This window comes from Varanus komodoensis, unplaced genomic scaffold (genome assembly GCF_004798865.1).
Source record: "Varanus komodoensis strain SLA01 unplaced genomic scaffold, ASM479886v1 scaffold10, whole genome shotgun sequence".
Classification (NCBI taxonomy): Eukaryota; Metazoa; Chordata; class Lepidosauria; order Squamata; family Varanidae; genus Varanus; species Varanus komodoensis.
The window spans coordinates 23,699,451-23,720,281 of record NW_025335269.1 but is presented as its reverse complement, the minus strand read 5'-3'; the positions used below and the strand labels follow the sequence as shown (position 1 = coordinate 23,720,281).

The 20,831-nt window shown below is 40.8% G+C and overlaps 1 protein-coding gene across 1 annotated transcript; it reads right to left on the bottom strand.

Annotated features, from left to right (window-relative positions):
* Positions 1-325: 325 nt before the first annotated feature.
* On the bottom strand, positions 326-16,229 carry CMTM6 (CKLF like MARVEL transmembrane domain containing 6). The gene is made up of 4 exons (XM_044417356.1): positions 15,861-16,229; positions 8,596-8,772; positions 7,501-7,599; positions 326-5,421 (listed from the first exon to the last, which is right to left on the bottom strand). The coding sequence occupies exons 1-4, from the start codon at positions 15,990-15,992 to the stop codon at positions 5,410-5,412; spliced, it is 420 nt and encodes a 139-aa protein (XP_044273291.1). The 5' UTR covers positions 15,993-16,229; the 3' UTR covers positions 326-5,409.
* Positions 16,230-20,831: the final 4,602 nt, after the last annotated feature.

Below are 20,831 nucleotides of genomic sequence, written 5' to 3'. Positions count from 1 at the left end.
GAGGCTCCAAAGCAAAAGTCTAACACATAGAAAAAGAACTGTTGTATGTAGGAGTCAAAATACTGTGTCAAAAATATTTAAGTCCATCTGGGGATTCTTGAGACATTTCCATAAAAAACATCATTGGAATGAAAGGTCAGGCTAATACTCACATTTTGGAAGTGGAAAGTATCGCCTGTTCTCCTCTAACATAGACCCCATAAGTACTGCACTCATTCAGAATGGAGCAAAGGGCAAGACTGTTTCTTCCATTCCATCTCTTCAGGTGCGATTGTTTGCTACCCACTTAGTGACAGCAAACCTGAGAAATAACTGCAAAACCACATGCTTTCTACAACTTTTAATAAAAACTTTACATGAATAATTTACATGAATCCAAAAGACAGACACTGATACTCAATAGATAAAGCCACAATGTACAACAAGGTCATCAACTGTAAATAAGCCAAAAAGTATAAAACAAACAGAAGAAGGCATTTTTCATCATACAATTCCATCCAGGAAAAACAATGTCATATGAAACATTCCATTTCAAATCTACAGTAACACATTGTACATGTATAATTTTTATTCTATGCATTTTTATGCCTGCCCTATTTTAGAAATCCCACGATTTTTAAATCACAGTGTCTTTTCATTTTCACATTTGTCCGTTCTCCAAAAGCTCCCTACACCATGGAAAGAATTCACAAGTCAATTACCGTGGCTGGGATCAAAACAATGGCCCCATTTTTTCTGCATGGTCAGGGGGCTTCAGACCCATTTCTTCCAAACATCAGCTCTTGATGCCACATGGCAAACCATGGTTGAAATTCAGTCATTGCTAATTACAAGGGGTCTCCTGCTCAGAGGAAACAGACCTACTGCTGAACATGCCCAAGCCCTTAGCTGTGTCAGAAGTAATTCTTTGGATTCTGACCTTACCTTATGTAAGTCTGGCCTTGCTTCTAGTCTAACTTAAGTCCCATTGGTTTCAATGGTTTACTTCAAATAGAATTAAGACAGGATCCAACCCAAAATGTTGAAAAGCTTTGGCCTCCAACTAAATGTGGGTATTTAAGGGTCATGGAAGGAGCCATAAACAAGCCATCAGTTTTCACTACAACACACTTTAATGCAGGTGTGTATGCAAGAACACACCTATCAGGATGCTTAAGGACAGAAGTTTAAATTTCACACTCTGAAGCAGGAATGAAAAGCTAGCAATCCTGATTTTACTACAAAACAGTTGCATGTGGTACTCTGGCAGCAAGCCAGTATGTACCTTCACAGTAATCAATTCTGTATTGCCTGGCCTTGCAAGATTGAACATATTAACTTAGAAGGAAGACCCACAGGGTCTAATAAACACATCAGGATTCCTACTGATCTAGATTAAGCAACAACAAAATTAAGCACAAGAGATCATACATAATTTGAAGTGAAATAAAGATAATTTGAAAAAAATAGATGCTCTATAGAAAAAAATACAATTTATGCTGATTTGAACTCTATAAATAAATAGCCTGCCTGCACCCCTGCCCAAAAAGACTATCTGTCCATACATAATATGTTAAAACACTTGTAACTTGACAGGAAGCAAAAACCAAAAACCTTGCTTCCACTTTACAAAAGGATTCCTTGTGGGTTTCTTGGAGGGTGTCTTTATTCTGTATGGAAAACAAATGAAGTTGTTGGCTTGGCTAATACCAATACACCTTTTCTGTGAGTGTAACTTGACCAAATTAAACCTGGGCAAATCAAAACAGAACTTTCCCTAGAAGCAAAAATGACAAAACTGAGGCTGCCATGCTTGCTATCATGAGAAGGCAAAACTCCCAGGAGAAGACAATCAAGCTAGGGAAAGTAGAAGGCAGAAGGGCTGGTTTAACAGAAACTTACTCTGACAGTAGACTGAACCTTTTCAACAGTCCTATGTAATTTTCTCAGATCTCAGGTGGTGGTCAAAGGAGCTTACTCCATGCATAGGACTGCGACCTTCAGCTTCTCACTTTCTATGCTCAACAACAGCATTCTCCTACCTGGTACTCTTTGTATGAGTTGGACCACAACTTCCAGGATTCTTGGTCATTTTGGCTGGGGCTGATCAGAGATGAGGTCTCAAACATTTGGAAGGCACGAGGTTGGAGAAGGCTGCTCAGTGGAAGCAATCCCTCTCCTAGCTAATTTCCAGAACCTTCAGGAAGAGTATCAAGTTTCTGTAAGCTAACAGACCTGAAACAACGCCAGAGGGACCACATTCTTGCATCACTGCTTTCAAGGTAACTCTGGCAACCCAGGCCCAAGAAAGAAAATGGGAAAGCACCTGTCAAACTCTTGGCAGGGAGGAGGCCCAGTTGCCTGAAACTAACTGCCAAAGAATAATTTCAGTGAATCAGTGGTAGAATCTACACTTAAATTACCCGAGTTGCAGTCCTAAAAGGCACAGCAAGCTGTGAGACAGCCTCCTTATTCTATCCAAAATTCCATAAATATACCACAATTACTTTACTGTGTTCTACGCAGAATAGTCCTGGACAGAAGCTGTATGCCCCTCCCCACCATTTTAATGCTGCCTTAGGCTGTTGTCAAAATATGTAGACTCATCCAGGTAAATCTGGAGAAAGCTGTGTGGGCATCTCACACCGCAAGGGATATGTCATGGAAGTCCAACAACAGCTGTTTTGCTTTGCCTAACTGCCTGTTGCATACAGGCTGGTTGCTACACCTGCAAAAATCAAACCGCCTCACAATACCCCATCACATTTTAATGCATTCCTATTGCTATATGGCCAGGGTCTTCAACCTGGTGCCCAGGGACACCTCTCTTGGCACCCCCCAGACTCTTTCCCCATCCTAGTTTTATCTGTATTTCTTAAGACTGTTGGAAATGAAGTATTTGTTTTCAACACCAGGACTAGAATGCAGCAAAGCAAAGTTCTGTTTTCCTGTGTCCTCTTTATTTGGATTCAAACAAGCAGTTTTGTGTATTGGCACTCCGTTTTGTGCTTGGTTCTTAAGAAAGTCACTTTTGTTTAGGTCCCACTCATTTGTCTTCTGCAACGTGAGCTTTTGTGCTTGGCCATGCCCTCTATTTTATGAATGGACAAACCTCCATAGCTGCCATTTTGTGAGAGTGCCCACAACTACCCAGAAGACTGGGGTCTCTGCAGTGGTCCACCTGAAGTTACATGTTTTTTTTGACTGCATGAATATAAATACTTGACTTCACTTCCCTGTACTCATCAACAGCACTGTCAGCTGCTGGGTCAAGGGGCTAAAGCAACCACAAGTTTACTTACTATAACAAACAGCACACATTTGGACTTGACTTCAAATTCCTATGAGCAAAATGCTACAATCAAAGATCATTATTTACTCATAATCCAAATGCACAAGAAAAATACCGTAAGAGAATCATCATTCTAAACATATTATGAGTGAGATTTCAGGGAAGAAATGAAGATTGCGTTCTATACTTTACTGATTCTTTTTATATTACTAGCATCTCCTTTTATATTTCTGGACAGTAATTAGTTTTAAAGTGGCTTCATTTTGAATGGATTTTTTCTCTCTTGCCTGTTTCCTTGCAAGCTGGTTTTTCTATTTCTTAAAACCTTTCTGGAGTCCTAAAATATGGCAAATGCAGCTTCTGCTTATTGTACATAATTTTCAGCTTAGACAAAAATAGCTTCCTATTTTACAAAATGGTAATGCAGAAAATGTAGACATCATCCATTACCATCATCCTAAAGAGCAGGGTGGATTTGATTTATATTGAATAGATCACTAGTAAGTAAGGCTAGAGTTCAATCATGGTGGTGGTGGTTGTTGTTTTTTTGCATAATTTGCAAGCCTGCCTGCCTTACTCATAGGATTAGGAACTCCATTAATATATTCCCAAACTGGGCCTCTTTTATGACCTGCTACCATTATAGGTTTTCTCCTCCAGTGAAAGGATAGTATGAGAAAGCTCAGGCTATATACAAAAAGATCCAAAGACTTATGGAGTATTCTGCTCAAAGGGTTTCACCCCCTCCTTACACGTAGCTTCTTGTGCAGATCTATTCCACTCCCAACAATCTTCTAATCATTGATTTTTTTGAACCTTAGCACTTAAGAGGTAAGGGGTTAATTCTGTGTACATAGATCTACAAAGGAACAATGGGATTAAGGTCTTTTTCTCAACTCTGTATGTTTATTTTATAACATTTTTACCGTGAAGAAGAGGCATGTGATTTCTGCAGAAACAAATTAACAGTTCTGGGAGCTGTAAAACTAAGCATCTGTGATAATATCTTCTAGTCAGAAAAACTGTCCAATAACCTTACAGGAACCACTGGAAGAGCATGAGTTTGTGAACAGATTAATGGAATTCATTTACCAAAACATTTAAACATTGCATGAATATACAGTCTCATGCTATGTAATTAAAAATGAATCCTTATTTCATGATGAATAACCATTGGAATATAATGCATCTTAAATAGAAAACTATGTTTAGATAGATTTCCTCAAAAAGCATTTATTAATAAAACAATTTAAATTGTAAAAATCTGATTTTTTTTTAATCACTGTTTTTAATCCACCCTGCTGAAGAATCTCATGCACAAAGAGTGACCTCAGTGCTCCAGTTCTCCTTACATAAAGCAGCAACATTTATGCACAAGAAGTCAGTATTCGGTGCCTTGGGAATACTAAGGTTTTCAGAAGAAAGACATTATTTAAGAAAGACATCCGGAGGGAGAAATGAGGCAGCCTAAAACCAGTGGGGAAGAGGATGGAGTGCCTGAAATCTTGAACAGACAGCCACCTCATGGCAACATTTTGTTGCAAGTCCAACTAGTATTATAAAATCCTTATTGATAAAAATGCCATCATTGAAAACCCTCAGTGTTTATTTAAGTTTGTAGTCAGAGAGAAGGCTGATGTGATAGAAGAGGGAAAAATGAAGTTCCCCTAGGCAAGGAATTCATGACATATCCAAACCAGCCTGTTTTCGTATGTGTAAGGATGTTGCACAGGCCACACCGCATCTCTGGGTGTGTAACTGCGCTTTTCTCCACTTCCTGCTATTTCATGTATAAAAACATGTAAAGAAAAGCTCTCTTGTGGTTAGTCTGCACAGAAGCCTTGCAAAATCCCTTTCCTTTCGGCCACTGTCCCATCCGTCCTTCATTACTGTTGCTCTCACATTTATTAAACAAAATGTATTCTGAATTTGAACCCCACCACCTGGCCACTTTCTCACTGGTGCATCTATTCCCTGCATTTATTTTGGCAAAAGCAAGGCTTATTTACTTAAAAATCTCATCTAAAATCTTCCTTCCTTTGCAACCTTCTGCATTCTCTTTATGGTAGTGCATACAAAGTTGAACGAGTGCACTTGCGTGAAACCAGTGTATCAAAAGGAGTGGGGGAGATCACAGTTCAGTTGTGTACCTGTACAGGGACATGCAAAGATTAAGTACTAGGACAGCATGAACAAAACTGAAACAAAACCATCCAGGCACACCTTAAAAGACAGAATCCATTCAGTACGACTCAGCATCAATTAATAAGAAACAGTGGTTTACTGCTTAGGGTTCCTAGTTATTCAGTGGCTGATTTTCCGTTGCATTGTGTGTGTTGGCTGTGCTTTCCTGTCTCTCTTTCTTTGTCTTCTGCTTCTGATAAAACTCAAGGCCAGCGTCCACAGCAAATGCTATACTTGCTAAATAGCCAAAGGCCTGTTAAGTGAAGGGAAGAACCTTTGTATGACTGTCCAGTGAAATACAAAGCACACAAGAACAGCTGGGCACATTTTCCCTTTGAGCTGTGCATGCATGAGAATGGAAGTGCCCCTCCCAGCTTGCAAATAAGATGTTGGGCTGCAGCCAACAGGTGGTGCAGGTTAACGAAGCGGAATAGGCAGCCTGAGCTGAAGCAATGCCTCAACTGACATATGCTACCTCATCTGATTAAGTATCAACTGCAGGAAGTGGGTGGTGTACTTCCCTGCCAAAATGTCAACACTGCAGTCTTCCCGAAGTGTGCAACTTTCTGTAATGCATATTGAGTTATGCATCCTGCTTTCCTGCTGCTCATCACTAAATAGAAACAAATCTTGTATCATGTGCTACTCTGAGTACCCTTCTTTTGCTGCTGTAGAACCTCCAGCTGTATTGATTTCCTCGCACGCATTCTGTGTTTACTTGCTTGGCTGTCGTATTTCTATCATATGAAGCATAATAAAATCCCTAGGGTTATTCTGATCACAAATCTCTCTTTAGCATGCTATTTCCTTTGGCTTGTTTCCTGGGTTATCACGGCAAAGCAGCTATTGAGGACTTCATGCATCGTATTTTGGCTGCAGTGCATGAGTATCCTCCTCTCTTGCGCACAGGGTTGCCCAATGCACCCTTGGGGGCACGCTTAGATTCTGGTGGGAGGGGTCCAATTGCACCATGTCTGTGCACAGCCAGCGAGTGTACGCTGTCTTAAACGCTGATGCAAAATTGGGAAGAAGGAGCCAGTGCTTTTACAAGACAAATGTGTATGACTTCTCTCGTCTTTAAGATTTGAAAAATAATAAATATGGAACAGGAAGTATAGCAATGACTAAGAAAGCGGGTATGGCATAACCTTTGTTCAAATGAAATCTGCTACACCAATAATGACTAGGTTAGAACCTATTCTTCCAGGCTTTCATATTAACACTGAGAAACAATCCAGAAATGGAATGGAATTTGGTGCAGCCTGTAATAAAACTAGTGGTGTTTATTGAACAGAACCCAGCTGGGATGAATACATGCTTCAGGCAGGGGTGCGCAGCCTTTCTGCCCCTGAGGGTGCACCCATGCAGAAGGGGAGTTTTAAACTTCACTTTCTGGATTGCATAATGCAGAGATCACGTGATGCACGGTAGCCTGGCTGCCCCAGTCAACTGGGTAGGAGGGAAGGCATGCAACTGAAATGGGGACTCACCCGGTGAGCCTTGCCCTCCTTTAAACTGCACCCCTGACAGCCATTTGTTAGGCTTGCAGGAGCCTGATTGTACTTGGGAAGATGGTATATATCAGGATGGCTATATTCATCCATCATCCTGCCCAGCACAGTAACAACACCAGCAATATTTTCCTTTTGTTACTATACAACCTCCTTCCATAGAAATAACAGGTGCAGAGAACACGAATGTTAGCTGAAGGCAGGAAGGTAGTAAATATCAAAGCAAAGATTATAGAGAGGGACAAGACCCACAAACATTTTTTCTTCCTGGATGGGTCTATATTTTCCTTTGGGGAAAGCAGCCATATGCTAGGAAAGCAGCTATCTTTAGTGGTTTTTAAGTTATGTCATATCAAGAGAATGCCCACTAGGTCTTAATGTCCCTACAGTGTAATAGCGTCCTACCGTGTTCCTATCACATTACCTTTCCCACAGTTTTTTACAGGTCCAAAAGATAAGGGCTGAAAATGGAAACTGCTTCCACATGCAAAGTAAAGAGCACAAAGAATAAAGAGGCAATGGTCATGTACTTACAACAGCAGCATTTTCAAGTGATGTCTTGTCACTGGTTGCAGAAAACACAATCGAAGCTATTATTAAGAAGAATGCCACTACTGAAATGATGCCTAAATCCTGTAATAAAGAAAAACATTTAAGTATCAGAAACTGCCCACAGTTTGGATGAGGAAAATGTGCACCAAGGATATAGGATCATAATATATACTGTAATTGCATACAGTTATTTTAAATCAGGGGTGTTGAAGCTCAGGCCCATGGGCTGAAACCAGATCTCTGAGGTCCTCACTGGGGAGCGTCCACGTCTCCCCCAGTTGGTAGTCTCTTAGCTTTTACACATGTTCTGTCATTCTAAAGTCTATATTGGTTCTATTAAGGCTTTAAGCAGGAATAGGCCAGTACTGGTTTGTGTTTAGGGTGTGTATTTTGATTTCATCCTGTTGCATTTTGCTAGAATGCAGCTCCCGAGATCTTTTCAAACAGATTTGTTCCTCAGGCTGAAAGAAGATCCACACCTCTTTTTGAACATAGCTTAACTCATAACCTCTACAGATGAAAATACTTTTTAAAATCAATGCAAACAGTCAAACTTGACTGCCTGTGAACCTCCACATATTTCATACTACTTCCCATCTCTCATACACCATCAACCAGTTGGTGCTGAGTGGCTGACCTGAAAAACCTGCTGGGCCACTGAGATGAAGCTATGTATCTCAATTCTTCTGTCTAAGAGTACTACTGTTCTGTGCTAAAGGCAATCAGAATAACACGCCATCATTCTTTGAGTCTATGAGTGATGCTGCACAGTTATGAACAATGAAATCCAACCACAAAGAAAGGAGGAACACCTTTAAACAGCTTTAAAATATGGTACCATCACTGCTTCTTGTTGGACAGGTCCTGTGGCCCCCAGCTAAAATTCCCCCTCAGTGTATTAACATGAAAAGCTTTAAGTTTCCAGTACATATTTGGCCTGTCCAGAATACTGCTACTCCTAGACTGCTACTCTGCCTGTTTTTAAGGAAAAACAACACAGCAATTGAGCAACCCTAAGTATGCATGGGGTTATTAAAAGACCACAGTAGTAAAAATGCAAAAACAGGCTCTCTTTACCAGTTGCTCTATTTTGCTCTGCCCAATCTTGTCATGGAGAGGAGTGCAATATAAAACAAGGATCAGGATACTCAAGAGGAAAGCACAGCAGCTGACAAATTCAAAAAAGTAGAGACCCCCACACATGGTGCACTCACTCACAACTTCTTCGAGCACAAAGGCGAGGAAAGACAGCACCTGTTGGGAAAGAAAAAGAAGGCTGTGGTGAGGAAATAATCTATTGGGGTTGGCAAATTTCACAATCTCAAGTTACAAATGCAACACATTGATTTTTAGTGCAGGAAATGTTAACAAGCCTTGTCTTTACCAGCCTTGTAAGAGATGCTCTTTCAAAAGTTCCTGTTTCTCCAATATGGGACTTAGGCGCAGAGAGATGGGTTTGCTCAAATCTACCAAGGAAGTTCAATACTCCACTGGGATTTCAATCCAGATCTTCCAAGCAGCATGTATGAAAAGTATTTATTGAACTACATTTATTCTTCCTTCCAGCTTCCAAAGTCATTGAGAGGCTGCAGCCATTGCTCTCTTCCTCTCAACAGGATCAGTGAGAATCAGGAGAGTAGAACGTAACTGTTGTCTCTACTTAGTTATGTAGGACGTACCATTTTCTCTCTCTCTCTCCTTGACTTGGTTCACATGAAATAGCAACCTCTCATAGGTAACCAGCCATGGCTTACTGTATTGTACAAATCTAGACCATGCCCCACTGGGTGGCTTTCTTTTTTGTGCAACTAGCAAGCCTGACAACCCATGGTCTGTTCTAGAGACTACTGAACCCACAGTCATCTGAACCCAGGAGACCAAGCCTGTCATGGGTTGTAGGAAGCAGTGAATGAACTGCTTGCCAAAAGGAGCAAAAAACCCCTTGCTGCTCTTGCCTGGGCTTCCACTAGAGTCAACTGTTCCACCAATGTCCAAGCAGCACTTTGGTGTAACTATCACTGGCCTGTTGCCTCAAAAATGGGTGGGACAAATGTGTGCACTTTTGTTTACAAATTTAAAAAGGACTTTCACGGGTGTATGCCTCCAACTGCCCAAAATATGGAGCCTAGACTGGCCAATGTCCCAGTCAGTACAAGAAAAAGAACCATATATAAATTGTTTAGAAGCTCCATTTTAAAACTGATGCAACAAAGATCAGTAAATCGAAACTTCTATCAAAGTATACACATGTCATCAGATATAAATAAATGATCCATAAATCATCTGGTAAATTCCAGTATGGGTCAATTCTACTTGACAAATTGCTCAACTTGCAAATTACATGCACTGAGTTCTTCAAAGTCAGTTTCAAAATGAGCTAAGTCCTGCACAGGGCTAAATATGGTTTTTCTAGGCCTGCATTTATTAGTGATTCTATGCAGGAAGCTACAGCAGATATCCTTTGGTATTCATGGAATTATTCATGGATCAGAATTACTGAATTACAGAATTCTTTAGCTTCATATAATAAAAGCTTCTAATTTCTCAAAATTGGAGACAGTAGTAGGATGGTCAAAAGACCTTTATGACAGGAGAGAGTCTCTTCATTTTCAGCAGAAATTTACCTGATGAGAAGCCTCATATACGTATCTTTTTATTGGTTCTAACTAGGTTGGCATTATGACCATCTGGGTAACTCTCAATACCAAAACTCCATCCATTGATGCATGTGAAGACTGCCAAAAACTACTTGCTACATATAAACTTAATTCTGCCAGCAAAAAGCAGAGGTACTCACTACCAGATCAGTTCAACCAAACACTCAGCTACACATATACACAGACTCAGACAAGCAGTGCTTCAGAGAGCACCATGGCTCAGTTGGTCCTTGGCTTGTCCATGTAGGGCTGGGACAAAACTTGTCTACAATCCTGGAGAACCAGTGTAAGGAACACTGATAGACTGTCTAATTTGCTATGCAACAGCTTCTTCTGTTCCTCACCAGTTTCTGCTAAGGCAAAACTTTCTGGGAAACTGCCCAGGCCTTCTAAACACAGCATTGGCTGGGAAGGACTAGTATGAAGTTCAGGTTGCCTTTGTATCTTACACACTAACCTCTCCCAGGTAGCACTGGCAGGACAAAGCATCATCACACACATTTTTCCTGGTGGCATGCAAGCAATATTGGCTATGGATGTCCTTATAGTTGTTGCAAAACATACAAAAAGGACTTCCATAACAAATAACGTTGCATTCCACCAAGCAAGTGACACATCACAGTGATGTAGCACTTGCTGCATCAACTCTTGTTAACATGTAATTGGATCACTGCTTGCTGAAGCAAATAAAACAAAACAATCAAATGGTGATTTGGCAAATCTCTACAACAACTGACTATAAAAATGCCAGGAAACGTTTGGTTTTATATTTTACTGCAAAGGGCTAACTGCAACCATTTTGTTCTGATTCACTATTATTAGAGTCTTATTTCTTTGATGCTCTATTCTTTATAACAGGGATGGAGAACTTCGGTTTGACATCCAACCTGCCACCTTCATCTTCCCCCACCTCCCAGCAGGGGTAAACTTTTTTCCCCCAATCAGCAGCTGATCAGAGAAAAGGAGGTCTCCTCACTGAGCAGTGGGGATTTTTTTAAAATCTGTGATCAGCTGCTGATTAGAGATAGAGGGCTTTCCCATGTACAGGTGGAAAACTTGTGCTTCATTCTGGGGAAAAAACTGATTGATGCAGTCCTTATTGCTTCAAGGCATCTCCTGCTTCATTCTGAGTAGGTAAGCTAAGTCTTGCTCTACTTGCTTGAGAATAGGTATGCTGCTCATTTGGATTCTGTTTGAAAGGGCTGCCAAATAATTCATTTCTTACTTGTGAGTAAGACACACAAAAGCCGTCTCCTTAAAGTTACAAATATGTAATATAAAGTTACAAATATGTTTTGGCCCTGCCTACCTTGTCTTCGCTTTATATGCTACTCTATTTTCAATAAATGCACATTAAGGTGGAAAAGACCAATTTACATTTTCTGTTACTTGTACCTGGCTTGGACAGGAATGTATGCAAATGACTCATCTCCCATTGGGAGTACATTGGAACTTTCTCAGCCATGTCAATGATTCACCTTGGGACTTACCCACAGCTATTTCTTATCTACCTGTGGCTACTTCAACAGCAAAAAATCCACTTGTTAAGCATGACCTGCTCACAGATGCTGCGATCTTCCAGAAGCAGATTTCAGGCTTGGCAAATGTACTTATTTTTTTAATGGGAAGCCCAAAGTCCACCAACCAGAGCCAGGTTCAAAACATTAACTCGAGGAATGAACAAACCCTTAGAATTAAGGAATCAAGTGCCTTGGAGCATACACTCATTCCAGAAATCTCTTTGCAGCACCAGAACAAAGATCACAAACACTCCCCACAAAATTCCACTCCCTAGACTTTCTTAATTTCCACACCCTAATTTAGAAAAGGAAAATGCTTGTTCCAGCTGTTGCTATTTGTTAAACACAAAAAATTAGAAACATTTGTCAATCTAATATAAATCACTCAGAGATCTACTAATACATCTCAACTACTTTTTCACATCCTTCATCCAGATGGCTTGTTATAGGCACAAATAAGCTCCCAAATAAAATCTACACCCATTCCTAATCATCTTTCTGCTATATATATATATATATATGTGTGTGTGTGTGTGTGTGTGTCCTGAGATGTACACATGGATTCCATAGTAAAGTACTGCAATAAATATAAATGCATTGTCATAATCCCACAAGGATCTGTAATATCAGATTTAACCAGTTCCCAGTAAACCATAAAACCATGCTGAATAAATGTTTTTAAAATAATATATGCGATTGAGTCCAGACAGCAATCAAGTTGGACAGCTACTCCATTAAGATATACTCTGAACCTGCAAGTGCTAAAATTTTCCATTTCTGTCTTGGAGACAGGTCATGATTAATTATTCGCCCTTCAACACTTCCTTAAGCAGGGTAATATAGCACAAGATTTTATAATGGGAATCCTATCTCTATGCCTTCCTCCCACCCTAAACAAAGAGCAGTCATCTTTCCTATTTCTCCACAAGAGGCCTATGGCAGATAAAAAGGCTCTCCTGGCATCCCATCAAGGGCAACAGTGGCTTGCCAGATGATACCACATCCAGTATATGTTTCCTTTTCTTTCGGGGGGGGGGGGGGTTAAGTCCTTTCTTGCATTTTTCATCTGGCCACATTTCAACCCATTCAGATGAAAAGCTGTGCATGTTCACAACATGATTGTTTTCCACCTAAGATTCTACTTCCTTTCCTAAAAAAAACACTTGGCTGTTATCTCCATAATCAATCTCCTCAGCAGGAAAACTTCATGTGTTTTACCCGTCAGTGACATCCTACAACAGCATGAGTTCATTTCCTAAGTACTTGGTGTAGGAGCTGCTCCAGGAAGTGCTGTCTTTTAAGATAATTCTATCTTAGGGAATTCCTAATGCCCATTGTCCCTAGTATCTTCTATTTTACCAGACACAGTCACAGCAACATAAAACAAAGAGTCATGAAACATAAAGTCTGATGCAAGGAACAGTGTGAAATACAATTTACCAAACAAAATATGCTCCATATAATTATATGATGAAAAAGAAACAAAGGAGAATTTTCTTTCTATCCTTCCCCTCTCCACCTCACTTCCACTTTTCTAGCAGGTGAAGATGCAATTACTACAGCTTTGCGTCTAGCACTAAGAAAATACACAGCTAAATATGAATTTTTACAGCAATGACATAATTATATTTGGGGGATTTTTGTTCATCTGTTAACATTCTGTTTCTGGTGTGTATTTATTTTAACTTATCCTTCAAAATGTTATAGAAAGATAAATTTTACATTATGATTTTTTTCAACAACAGCAGCTCACTTCCGTGTATAACAGTGGATGAATTCACATGACACGGCAAATCCACCTTGTGAAAAACCTACGCAAGACGGGTTGTTTGTGGAACAATCCATGGTGCACCTGCAGATGACAGGGCTCACTGAATCTCCCCCTTCTCCTTCCCCTTGGTTCTTCTGTGGGTATCCCAGAGGGCTTCATGGCAAAACTCATCCTGCCTTGGCTCCATACAGCAGCTGCAACCTCTTTTTCCCCCTGTTTTACAGCATATGCAACTGCCAAAAGCCCCCAATTAACCTTGTGAAATTCCTGTTTTAAAAAGAAGCTTGAGTTTGAAACTGTCAAAACTCCACACTCCCTTAAATTGGGTGGTTCACTTTTCCATCATCCTGAACACTTGGAGTCTTGGGAAAAGGTGAAAAGGTTGGAGGACAATGGGAACAGCAAGATACAACCAAATACACTAGATTATGCTACTGGGAAGTAGGCAATCTACACGGCACCTGATTTCATCAGCAAAGATCTCATTGTAGCTTACCTTTTAACTTGACAGTTTACTATTTGCCAGCTGTGAAACTGGATATAAAGCAACAAATAAAACGTTTTTGTCTTGCTTTGCCATGATCTATGGATGGTCCTTGCTATACTTTGATGAGAGACACGATCCAGGACATTGATGGGGTAAGGCTGTGGAGTTGGGACAGTTTGGGCCATGCATTTACATGACTCTGAATTACTAACAACAACATGTTAAAAAAATATGAAGTGTGTGAATCCTGGATGTGAAAAAAGCGGTTTGGAGGGGCTGTCCTTGGATGTCACTTCTGAGGAAAAGGGGGTCAAACAGAAAACGGATCTGCAACTCCCCCAAAAGGGGTCACCTGGAGCATGTGGGAGACCAAACCAGTCACTGTCACTCTAAGCAGTGCTCCAACATTTGGTGGAATGGCCGTCAAGTAGCCCAAGTGAGCTTGGCAAGAGTGGCAAGGGATTTTTGCTGCTCTTGCCAAGTGACTCGCTCACGGATTTCCCATAGGCATAATGGGGTCAGCCACCAAAGTCTGGATGACAAAGCAAACCACTGTGGTACAACTCCTCAACAAACCTATTTCATGACTGCAAATATTCCTGATAACAAGTTCAGTCAAAACCCTCAGTTTAATAGCAAACCTGAGTTGTGATAGTTATGAAAACCTCAGATGACTAAATGTGCAGTAAATGCATCAGAGACTGCCACAAGACCCACTCCCAGCCTATGAAAAAGTGCAGTAGTGCTATGATACACTGTATGGGAGTCTGAGAATTCAGTTTCTTATGTATGCAGTTTACACACCTGCATAGATAGTATAGAAAATGCAAGAGGGAGGAGTTTGTTGCCATTTCACCAGAGTATTTGTGTTCAGTCATGTGTATAAAATGAACTTTAGTTCAAAATACTAATTTGAGACCATGGAGATGGGTTCCAGACTCAATTTTTGCACTTCCTAAGTTGCATATCAGCCATTTATACCTGTGGGCAAAAGTGCACAAGGGAAACCAACTGCCATTGATATGAAGCTTGTTGAACTTTCTAGCCTCTGGGTGTAACTCAGTGAAAAGGCAGAGGCTTTGCATGCAGACTTTTCCAGGTATAGCTGGCAGCATCTCCAGGCAGGGATAGAAAAGACCTGTGTTCAAAACTCTGGACAACTACTAATGCCAGTTAGTGATGCCCAGAGATGGGGAATGTGCAACCCTCCAGACAATGCAACTGCAGCTCCCATCAGCCCAAGCCAGCGCAGCCAAAAGCGAAGCATGATAGAAGATGCAATGCCACAACACCAGGAGGCCACCATGTTCCCTGTCACTACTGCAGACAACAAGGAGCCTGATGGTCTGAAGGAAGCTTCCTACATAAATATCAGAAATTACACCAAAGCAATGGGCATTGCCGCGCTTTCACATGATAGAGCACCATCGCTTTGCGCAGAGCCCTGCGAACACAACAGGGTGCACTATGGCCTCTACATTGCCTCCTCCACAGTGGTGGTGCCCTCCAGTTGTGCTACCAATTTCCATCAGCCTCCAGTCAGTATCATGGGCGCCCATCACATCTGGAGGTCACCACGTTGCGGGAGGCGGGTGCAAGGAAAGCGCTCCCTGGGATCAAGCCAGCAAGCGTGGTTCAAGTGCTGTGAACGTTTCTCGGGATGGCAACAGAGTCTCGAAAACGGCCTCATACACAAGCAGGCAGCAGGCAGTAACAGGCAGCTACGGGAGGCTTTTGCCGAGCTCGGCAGGCACCACCTCGCTCCCCAGCGGCAGAGAACGAGCCGCCACTGAGGCGGGAGGAAGCCGCGAACAAGGCAAGGCCAGGCAAAAGGAGGCCGCGGCAGCCTCAGCTCCTCTTCCCCTCGTGCTTCCCCCGCGCGCTCGCCCGCCAGTTCACCAACTCACCAGTTGCAAACCCTTGAGCAACAAGCGCCGGTGGCCCAAGTGCTGGGCAGTGCAGCCACCCAGGGTGAGCCCCTTGGCCGCCGGCTGCTCGGCGGGGACGGTGGTCTCGCAGTACACCTCGCTGCTGGCCATGGCCACGAAGGAAGAGAACGCCGCTCCTGCAACAGAAGGCGAAAGGAAAGGGCGGCCGCGGCTCAGCCGGCGGAGGAGGAGTTGCACCCTCTGGGTGGGAAGCAAGCGCAAAAGTCTCGCAGAGGAGGAGGAGCCGTTGGCCGCGAGGCGGTCGCACAACCGCGGGGTTCCCCTCTCGTTTCGCCGAGGAGCAAACAGCTCGCAGCGCCCCCAAGCGAGGTGGAGCCTGATAACCTTCGGGTAAGAACCCGCGCACGTCTGGAGCGGACTGTGGGCCGCGGCGGCGCTTATGCGGTACTGAATGTGCTAGTTTTCAAGGCGCCGCGAAGCTCGCCTGTTGCATTGGCTGCTGTACTTGTGCCAACCCTCTGAGGGAAGGCAAAGGAGGGCCTCTGCAGCCGGCTCTTGGATTCGGTGCGTGTTGCGCCCGGCTCTCCCTCATCCTGGGTTCCTTGCAGCGCCTATCAAAAGAGCAGCTCCTCTCAACATATATAAAACTCGCGTAAAATACCGGCGTATTAAGTTGCTTTCTGTTTTCCATCTCTACATGGTTTGAAAGCTGCTGATTATTACTGTACACGGTTAGGCTTTTTAAGTGTTTCTAAGGTATTTGTTTTATTAGTGTTTTAACCAAGTGTTTATTTTTAGCTCCTAATTGCTAGCTGCCCTGGGTACGATTTTCTTGGCGCAATGACAATGTGCCAATCAAATAAATAAAGCCTGCATAGTGTAGTCAGAATGCTGGACTGGGACTCAAGAGCCCTCAGCCGTGAAGTCCCTGCCTGACTACAACTCTCAGCCTAACCCATCTCACAGGGTTGTTGTGAGAATAACATGGAGAGAAGGAACCTTCTGTTCTTTGCATAAAAAATAGGATATAAATATAATTATAGGCCTCCCATGAAACAGCGGTTTAAATTAATTCAGATCAATTCATATCTCAGGCTCATTGGGATTTAATTTCCAATGAATCTTGGTGTATGTTAGGCAATGTGTTGATATACAACCTGTGCTTGGCACTTAAATATTCAAAATGTCATTGGGCAAGTGTCATCATGGTTTAAACCTGATGAGACCAGCCACTGTGAAATAGATTCAAGTTCAAGTTGCAGTAGCCATTCCAGGAACTGTCACTTTTATATTTGAATGAAAACTACTGAAAAAAAAGGGGGGATTCACAAAGTTTTGCTTACAAACATTGTCTTTGTTGCTGTGCAGATGTTAAAGATAGAAAGCAGAAGAGAGTCTGTACAGTACTTAATATGCATATGACTTTGAAAGTAGCACTGACTGGAAAGTACATTTGATTTAAAATGTATGTGTAGTGGTACTTGGGGAAATTCGTAGCCTTGTACTGGAACACAATAGGGGAAAATGAAAGCAGACAATATTTACCAAATATGGAGACAGATGTGGAATTTGTGTGGCTCATGTTATTTTATTATGGTGTGATAGTGCTTTATGTTTTTAATATAAACAGAAAACCAATGGAATGCTAGAAAAGGAATATACACTGTAAATAAAATTATAATAAACCTACCACATTAATCATATGTGTAAACACATCATGCATCTTTTTCTGGATTTCTAATATGGCACAATAATCCAACAAGGTTCTTAACACTAAGAACAGGGAAGATGGTCCACTTACCTGGTGGTTTATATGCACATTATGCTGCCTTTAACAACACAAAATTTAAGTGATAGTTTTTAAATGGCCTTGTAGTCTCAACTGGTGAGTGCAATGATCTGTACTGTCATGGAGCCAAAGCAGTGAACTGCCAGGGCTGCGATACTGGTTTCAAGTCCTATTGCTTAGCACTAGGCAAAGCTCTCTTGTGGTTTGAATCTGCACACTTTTATTCAAGGCAAGTCCCATTAAATTTCAGTGTGACTAACTTCCATGTAAATGTGAATTAGAGTGTATTGGAAGATTAGTGATTCACACATCTATTGAGAAAAGGCAAAATGAGAGTATAAACAGTATGATACAAACAGCTTTACTCCATTAATACTGCACAGCCATATCTTGAAGGAGCAGTTCTTGTAACTTTTTAAGCATAATGATGTGAGGGTCCAAAAACACTTTACAGGTAAACTGCCCTGCAGCCTATATCCTTTAGTATGGATAAACTAGCATCACTTGTTTCTTTACTTATTCAAGTGACTACCATCTCCATCTTGTGGATATCCGCAAGAAGGAAATTTTTCCTTCATAATGCAATATAAATTAGCAGGGAAATAATGGCCAAAATAAACTGGAAAGGACAAGACTGGTCTTGTACGTATATACAAGGAGAGATGAGAGAGGGAACAGTTGCCTCTCATTTCTTCTGGTTAGTTCAGCATAGAAGTTGTTGCAACATTGAGCTCAATCTTGGTCTCAAAAACATGCAGCAAGTCTGTAGGATATTTTGGAAATACAATGTTAAAACATGCTGCAAGTATGAGCACTGTAGGTATTTCTAGATATAAACATTTAAAACTGAGCATTGTAGGAATTTCTATAAAAATGCCCGTTTGACTACAAAATGTGTTTGAGGAAAATTAAAAGTGATTAAAACATTTAAGCCTAGCAAAGTAGAAATGTTTATTTGAACCACTTATTAAGTCATATAGTTACCATTTCTTGTTGTTTTGGGAGGCGGCTTGGTGTCACTGCATCAAGAAAAGCTACTTTTATGCCTCCCTGATACAAATGTGATCCTAAATACCCATACTGAGTGTTAATGCTCAACCTACCTGAAAAGGTGCCTTTGCCCCTATAACCCATAGTGAACTTGGACTGTGATGTATTTGACACAAACCATGTGCAAAATTCAAATGAAGGGATGGAGAATGTCAGTGGCAGCTCCACAATGCTCTCTTTCTCTGGAAGCTCCACAATGCTCTCTTTCCCTGGAAGGTAGACAGAATATGTTCTCAACCTATGCTAGATCTTTCCATTTAACTGAGTTTACTGTACTTTGATGTACTTTATTTTTATTGAAATATAAAGTATTCTATTATTTTTAACCATGTAACAAAGTTTATCCTCTCATCTTGATCTTTCACTCTTCCTTCTCCTTCAGCTGCTTTTATAGAACTGACTGCTAATTTACACTGGCAGCTTAGCAATTGATACACTTGTTTTTGTCCTTTTAAAGGTTATCTTCCTATTAAAATGTATTCATTAAACATTTGCAAATATCTCACATTAGGAGAAAATTATTATCTACCTTATTTTCCTTGCAAGAGAGATATACACATACCTTTGTAATATTTGTTTGAAATATAATTGTTTGATGTCTTCAGAAAAGCCCTTAGACTTGATAAATTCAGAATATTTAAGAACAAACTAAGTACTGTGATTCTTGAAGACACACATTACACGAATACATTGTTAAACACAATTTAATTCTAATATATAAATGAATAGAAAGATATTACTTACCTCATCTGTAGCAAAAACTCATGCACATCTTAAATGCACATCAAAATGTTCACTGTGTTTACACAGTAGTAATCTGTTCCAAGGTATATTTTATTCCATGCATTTGATTAGAAGTGAAAAACTTCAAACCATCTTCCATAAAGTTGCTCCATGTCAGATTAAGCAATCACTCAGCAAAGTTTGATCTTAATAGTTTAAAATACTACAATTGCAATTTGAACTTTATTCTTTATCAGTTATCTATGGACAGGCTTTTTCCTTTCAGAATTCTCAGTCTAAACAGCATTACATTGATGAAACAATCATTTCAAAACTGCTTTTGGAAATGCAGACCACAAACAGCTCAAACAGTTTCTTTACCTAAGCTGAAACAGGTTCTACACTACAAAGAAACCTTGCATTTTACTGTTAAGTTTTAAAAGCTGCACTCTCAAGTTGACCACAGTAACATGCAGATTCTTTCCATTGTCACAAATACTGTGGCACCATATGGAGAGATATATTACATGATCAGAAGAACCATATAAATAGAGCCAGATGTTTAAGAGTGCTTTGCACTTGTTTGTTTTGAACAGTAGCTCTTCAAATGAGATTGCAAACTGCATTTGAATGTGAGGGAAATTGCAAGAACAGATCTGAGCCCACCGTTCAGGGGTTAATATTCCTTTGGAGGAACACAGATTTAAAATCCATGTATATGTTAATTCCATCCCTTGTATATCCTACTCTACCAACAAAAAACTAACATTGGAACCTTAATTAAAGCATTAAAGCTAAACACCAACACATCATCCCTTTCTGCTGGGAACAGCACTTTTATCTTCTGCAAAACACTACATTGAACATGAACAGCAGGATCTGATGTTAATGAATTCACAGTATTTAATATGTGATTATGTCTGTACATTTGAAATATTTCTTAGAAATGCTGCTGTAGACCCATTGAAGAATGTGGAATCATGTAAGTTACAGCATTGTTAAAGCTATGAGTGTATGGACCTAATCAGCTCCTTGGATGGCAGAGAACTAGGAGCACTATTAAAACAAAAGGTTTTGAAAAGAAGAATAGTTGCTTTAGGAGAGAAACATGAAACAACATCTTCCAGAAATATCTACATTTGTTTAACCAGCTTGAAAGGTGATTTTAAAAAGTATGTGTGAAACTTATGGCTGGTTCATCAAAGATGAAAACCTATATGCACATTTGTAAAGTGCACTGAGAATTGACTTAGATTTGTATGGTGAGAATAAATTGCTGGAGGTCTTGGGGGTTCTCCAGCAAGGTGTTTTTCCCCCAGAAACTTTCCAAGAATGTCCAAGACTTTTCTAAAAAATAACCAAAGCTATCCAACATTACCCCAGAAGTTTAAAAAGCATCTGGTAGTGAATCCTCAGTAGTTTCACAC

Bases quoted from the DNA above. Each gene is read 5' to 3' on its own strand.
- CMTM6 (XM_044417356.1), bottom strand. From the start codon at position 15,992: ATGGCCAGCAGCGAGGTGTACTGCGAGACCACCGTCCCCGCCGAGCAG. The intron at 8,773-15,860 runs GTGAGTTGGTGA...CTTTCCCAACAG, and splicing joins TGCTCAAGGGTTTGCAACTG to GTGCTGTCTTTCCTCGCCTT. The intron at 7,600-8,595 runs GTAAAGAGAGCC...TCTTTATTACAG, and splicing joins AGAGCAAAATAGAGCAACTG to GATTTAGGCATCATTTCAGT.